This window comes from Crocuta crocuta, unplaced genomic scaffold (genome assembly GCF_008692635.1).
Source record: "Crocuta crocuta isolate KB4526 unplaced genomic scaffold, BGI_CrCroc_1.0 scaffold149, whole genome shotgun sequence".
NCBI classification, from domain to species: Eukaryota; Metazoa; Chordata; class Mammalia; order Carnivora; family Hyaenidae; genus Crocuta; species Crocuta crocuta.
Genome location: NW_027551561.1, coordinates 5,555,887 through 5,562,130, shown reverse-complemented (window position 1 = coordinate 5,562,130; position 6,244 = coordinate 5,555,887). Strand labels below are relative to the sequence as shown.

At 57.4% G+C, this 6,244-nt stretch overlaps 1 protein-coding gene across 1 annotated transcript in view; it reads right to left on the bottom strand.

The window, feature by feature from the left end:
* Positions 1–6,244, bottom strand: part of NOS2 (nitric oxide synthase 2) — a 38,611-nt gene that overhangs the window by 170 nt on the left and 32,197 nt on the right. Inside the window, 8 exon segments of the mRNA XM_077749934.1 lie at positions 23–127; positions 130–249; positions 252–494; positions 1,067–1,261; positions 2,158–2,306; positions 2,614–2,735; positions 3,185–3,272; positions 5,008–5,215. Coding sequence (XP_077606060.1) covers positions 23–127; positions 130–249; positions 252–494; positions 1,067–1,261; positions 2,158–2,306; positions 2,614–2,735; positions 3,185–3,272; positions 5,008–5,215 — 1,230 coding nt within the window.

The following is a 6,244-nucleotide window of genomic DNA, read 5'->3' as shown; positions in this document are numbered from 1 at the left end:
GGGGGGGGGGGGGGCTCTGTGCTAAATACAGGTGGCATGACAGCGCCTCCTGGGGGTCATGGAAAGGGCTGCAATCCGAAGAAGATTCTGTCCTGGTCACCCACCAGGTGGGCCCGGCACTGCAGACTCAGTCCTCAAGGGACCCAGGAAGCCCCCGCTGTCCGTTACCCGGGAGGGGTGGGCTCAGGGGAGCCCAGAGGTTCCACTCAGTGCAGGCTGCTAGTTGGTAGCAGGTCAAGTACAGGGCCTGGTGGGGAAGGAGCTGGGGAACTAAGACGTGAAGCTCAGGGCTAGAATTTCCTTCCCTGTCTCCAGGCCCCATGACCTCAGATACTTGGGGCTTGGCTCCCTCATTAAGTTCCGTGGCAGCAACTGTCACGTGGCCCATGGGCTGCTGGCACTTGGGGATCGCTGGGCTGCCTTGCGGCCCCGTCCGTCTTCACTTCGTAGGGAAAGACAGCACCGAAGATATCTTCATGGTAGCGCTTCTGGCTCTTTAAGGGAAAGCAGGCCAGCGGGTGAGCGCTGCTGGTCCGGCCACGGCCCGCTCCTCAGGTCCAGGCTGGGACGAGCCCCTGGGGCTCCCCGGCATCCTTACCCCGGGTCCGCTCATGAGCTATCTGCCTTCACGACTGTCACGCTTGCAGGATTCACCTGAATCCCACTTGGGCTCTCCCTCCCATCAGCACTTGTGCGGGCACGAACCACCCAATCCACCCCCCAGCCTGCCTCGTGCTTGTCCCACAAGAGGCTCCGGGGAATGCAGGCTCTGAGAGAGACATGTTCGGAAAATGCTGGGTCCTTTCTCCCGGCCTCGAGGAGCCGCGGCACATGCTAGCGGCTCTGAGAAGTCTTGGCGTCAAGCAACGAACGAGTAGCCTTTGTCTAACTGAGCAGCCAGCCCTGGACGGACGCTCAAGCCTTCTAACAGCCCATCTCGCTGACCTCCAGCCACCTGTAGGGTTCTTTTGAGGTTCAGGACTCCCCTGGACCTGACTCTCCGAGTCTTGATCTCCCTGCCCGGGTCCTCAACCTGCCACCCAGACTCACACGCCAGCCACCGTACCTTAAGTTGGAAGAAATAGTCCTCAACCTGCTCCTCGCTCAGGCTCAGCTTGGCGGCCAGCAGGTGCTTCAGGGTAAGGGCCACATCCCGGGCCATACGCACGTCCCCGCAGACATACAGGTGGCCCTGCTCCTCATGGAGCACGCGGAGCACCTCGCTGGCCAGCCGCTGCCGCAGGACATCTTGAACATAGACCTGAAACCGGAAGGCGTGCTGGGTCCGGGCCCCTCCTTCGGGGGGCTGGGGTGAGGCTCACAGTCAGGCCTGCGGGCCAGGGCGGGGGCGGTGAGGGGACATGATGGGCCGCAGGGTGAGGGTCAGGTTCAGGAGGAAGAGGTGCCCTGCATCCCGCCCAGCGTAGGCCTGGGCTGCGGCCAGAGAGATGAGCATCGCCCCCCTCCCCCCAAGCCTTGCTCTCAAGAAGCCGACGTCTGCACTTACTTTGAATTCATCATGCTTCAAAGAGGCATCGGTCAAGCCCCTCCCCCTGCCTGGGCTTGGAGGACCCCTTGCCTACACCCCAGTAAAGGCAGCCTCTCAGTGCCAAGTTCATGGAATCCCCGCTCTAACTCAGCGCAGGGCACGGGCCTGGGGCCCCCCACCTATACAGAAATCTAGGAGTCTGCTCTCACTCCATACAAGATGCCCAGTGACCCGAGCACTGGACACTGAGCACTGGGCCCGGGAGGAGCCTGGCTGGAACAAATTTATGGGGGCTGAGGCAGGGGTCTGTCCCAACCCCCCAGGGCAGCAGGGACCGTCAACGGGGCCTGGTGTTGGACCATAAAGCCGGCCCGGACCACCTCTTCCCAGGCAGTCGTGTACCCTGGGGGATCGCTTCTGGTCAGCTGGGCACTGGGGTCCAACCCACCATGTGACCCTGCTTGGTCCTGAACGTCCCGGGGCCCCTCTCTTCTCCTGACAGAGTGAACACGACCGCTTCACAGCATTGCGGTTGTGGACCCGCCTGCATTTCAGCGCTGAGGCGGAGGCTCTGAGAGCGAGGGGCTGTTCGTGGTGAACCGGGGCACCCGCCAGACTGAGCTTCTAAAGTCTCCCCTTCCCCCTGCAGGGGCAGCGGCCGCATTTACCTTGGGCTGGCCAGGCAGGCGCGAATAGGCTGTGTGCACCGCATGCAGCACCCCCTTCTGGGCCATCTCCAACATCTCCTCCCGATAGAGGTGGTCCTCCTCTGGGCGGCGGCACCCAAACACCAGGGTCATGCGGCCGCCCCGGAGCCCTGCAGGACGCCGCAGGCGGCAGTTACCAGGATGGCCACCAGAGGGCCTGCCGAGCCCAGCGACCAACCTGACTTCTCCTTTCACGCCCAAAGTTTGGGATCTAGTATCGTCCCCACTTTACAGATGAGGAAACTGAGGCCTGGGGCATTCAGATCGCTTGTCCACACGGGCTGGGGCAAGTGGGAGGGGGCAAGGAAACGTCTGTGGGCGGGGGCACACCCCTCCGGTCGCTGCCGCTCTACTCCCGGGGAGATGCTAGGCGACCTGGAGTCCCCTCCCCGCCCGCCGGGAACCCTCTCACTGTACCTTTGTGCTCAGCGTCATGGAGCCGCTGCTGCCAGAAGCTGCGGAAGGGGGCGATGCCTGTGCCAGGCCCAATGAGGATGCAGGGCTGGGAGGGGTCCTCGGGCAGCTGGAAGCCGCCGACACTAAAGGGGACAGATCAAGAAACCAGTCCTCAGACACCCTGGGGTGGACGCACATGCTGGGCAGAGGCTGGGGAAGTGGGGTGCAGCTGGGGGAGGTGGTGTGAGGGTGGAGGAGGCAACGAGCTCAAACGGGACTTTCCAAGTCCTGTAGGCCGCTTCCTTTCCCCTGTCCGGGCACACCACCACCTCGCCCTGGGCTCCTTTTGAAAAAGGGCTGATACTCCTTGTTCTCAGGACCCCCACCCCCACTGCTATCATCCCTGTGTCTGCTGGAGACCTGGCCACGCTCTATTGCCAGGGACAGAATGGGGAGGCCCAGGGTGACCCCAATGCCTTCTTCATGGGCCAAGGGGCCCAGCATGGCACCCAAGTCCCAGATGCCTCCCTTTCAAACCAGAGCTCCCAGGGGCCAGCGGTCCCACAATGGACAGGGTGGAGGGGGTGCTTGCCTTCTCACAAAGCAGGGTACTGGGTCTTGGGGCTTCAGCCCGCTGAGCCATGTGCTGCAGACACCGTGGTGCAAGGGACCTTGGCCATCTGCAAGGACAACAGAGACATGACCAACATCATCCCCCATGCCCTGGGGGGGAATTGTCCCAGAGGCTCCTCCCATGCCAACGAGCCTCCTGGAGTGTCCCCAGTCCTTCTCCCGTCCTGCGGTCCGCCCTCTACGCAGCGGAGGCGGGGAGAGCTGACAGGCACTTCGTAAGTCTCTCCCTCCAGAGACAGAGTCTCAGAGAAGGAATGTGGCTTGTACAAGGTCACTCAGGCAGCAGTAAAATCAGGCCCCTGCTCAGGTTCCCTGACTCCTACGCCAAGCTCCTTCCAAGAGTTTCTCCAGGGAGTCTCCTGGTCCACCACTCAGCTCTGATGACACAGCACAGAGTGGCCCTGCACTCTGGCCACAGTCACTACCCCACAGTGTCTTCATGAGGTAAAGCCCTTGCTGGTAGGAACCCTGGGTGACAGCTGGCTTCCTGAACATTCTGGTCTGCTCTGACATTCACTGTCTCCCCGAGCGGCCCCTCCTGGGCCTGTGGAAACCCCTGTTTTCTCTGGTCTACATTCCCTTCCCAAAGGCCCAGCATTTAAAGCTGTCCCAATCAGCCTGAGAAGGCCCTTTTCCCCTCTGAATGGAATCCCACTCTCACATGATGTCCCCACCTCCCCTCCCCCTGCCTGAGGACTGAGACTTGGCCTGTGCAGATGTTTTCGAACAGACCAGACAGTCTCTGCCCAGCATTTAGAAATGGTGTGACTGTGCTTTGTACCAACCCAGGCAATGCTCAGTTACAGGGTACAGTTCACCCAGTGCGGAGGCCCAAGTCCAAGTAGACAAGGTTGTGGACCTCTCAGTCTATGTTAGCCCATCTGTTAGCCCTCTGCTCTAGAGCACCCTGTGTCTTCCTTCTTAGCACCTGCATAATGACAACCGTCTATCGCTACGAGTCTCTCTTCACTGCCCTCTCTAGACGGGATGTTCCATGAGGGCAGAAACTGTCTGTTTTGTTTCCACATTCACCACCAGGCCAAGCATAGAAGGATATGGAATAAACCATCGCTGAATGAGTGAGTGACTGAGTGAACAATCAAGGCACAATTGCCCCTAAACCCAGGCTCGACTGTCAGGAATAGAAGAACCGCTGGGCTCCCAGGAAGCATGGGGTGCTTTCTACACTTGATCTCATGAAGTTGTCCCAACAGTAGCAGGGCAGTGGAGCGAAGAAGGGAAGACTCAGCAGTCAGACTGCTTGGGTTTGAACCTCAGTTCTCTGTTTGCTAACAGTGTGATTTGCGGCTTAACCTCTTTGTGCCTCAGTTTCCTCACCTGTAAAATGTAAACAGCCCCCATCTCCCATGGTTACCACGTACGGTTATACAAAAGTGTTAGCTTAGTGCCTGGTTCATAGTAATCCCTCCCACACACCTTGTATTGTTATTAACACTCTGCGAGGTAGGGGTTTTTGAACATTTATTTATTTGGAGAGAGAGCAAGACAGTGAGTGGGGGAGAGGCAGAGAGAGAGAAGGAGGGAGGGAGAATCCTAAGCAGGCTCTGCGCTGGCAGCTTAATGTCGGGCTTGAAGCCACAAACTGCGAGATCATGACCTGAGCCGAAATCAAGAGCCAGACACTCACTCAACTGACTGAGCCACAAAGGCTCCCCTGGAGGGTGGCTTTTTAACTGCTGAGGAGAGACCACAGTTCAGAGATGTTGAACAGCTGCCCAGGACAGCAGAGCTGGACGGCTCCAGAGCCCCTCCCAGCCTTACCTCGGGTGCGGTACATGAGCACAGCCACAGTGAGGTGGACCTCCGTGGGTGTACGGGCCCTGCACGAACTGATGGAGTAGTACCGGGGTTTCAGAATAGGCAGCTGGGAGAGCAGGAAGCCAGCAGACACGCGCAGGGACGGGAACTCCTCCAGCACCTCCAGGAATGTGGGGCTATTGGTGAACTTCCACTTGTTGTACTCTGAGGGCTGAAAGCCAAGGGCAGTGTGACTCCTGGCACCTGCCCCACAGGGAGCCAGGAGGCAGTCACAATCCAGCATTCATTCATTTGCGCATTCACACCGGCACACACGGCCAAGTGCCGGGCGCTGTCCAAGGTGCTGAGACTACCAAGCTGGAGAGAAAGAAGATGGTCCCTTCCTGGAGGAACTCAGGTCAGTGAGTAGCATTCATCTGATCTCGGTGCTTAGAACGGCACCGTTGGGCAGGAGTCAAATCTTTATTATCATCTAATTGCAGACAGGGCTTTGAAGTCATACACGCCTGGGTTCAAATCTTGAATGGATGCCCTTACCAGCTGTGGGATCTTGTCCCAATCACTTAACCTTTGTGAAATGTGAGATGAGGATAGCATCATCTGCTTCACGGAGAATATCGAAAGGATTAAATGGGAGAACATGTGCCGAGTCAGTCCAGAGCAGCCACAGAATAATAGCAGTGGACGTGGTGGGAATCAAGATAATCGACGCTAAAGATCATGGTAATAATGCCACCCAGTGCCTTTTGCAAAGCCACGGGCCTAGCAAGTTGCCGATGAGTTAATGCATCCTCTCGTTAATTTATTTAGTTCAACTACCCATCTGTCACTATGTCTATTTATCCGCTCATCCTCACCACCCATTCTCCAGCACTTCCTAAGTTCCAGGCTTATTCCAGGTTTCGGGAATGTACAAAGATAAGAGTGGCTCTCATTTTCTAGCCCTTTTATTTTTATTCTATTCTATTTTTATTTTATTTTATTTTTTATTTTTATTTTTATTTTTATTTTTATTATTTTTATTTTACTTTAAGTAGGCTCCACACCCAATGGGGGGCTTGCACTCATGACCTGGAGATTAAAAGTTGCATGCTCTACCCACCGAGCCAGCCAGGCGCCCCCTGGCTAATTTCTAATGAAGTGCACTTTGGTAGTACCGTGCGGACACTAAGACAAATTCCAATCGCTCAAAGCAACTGTGTCCTAGTACGAGATGGGAGGGGAGGCGGACCTCACACCG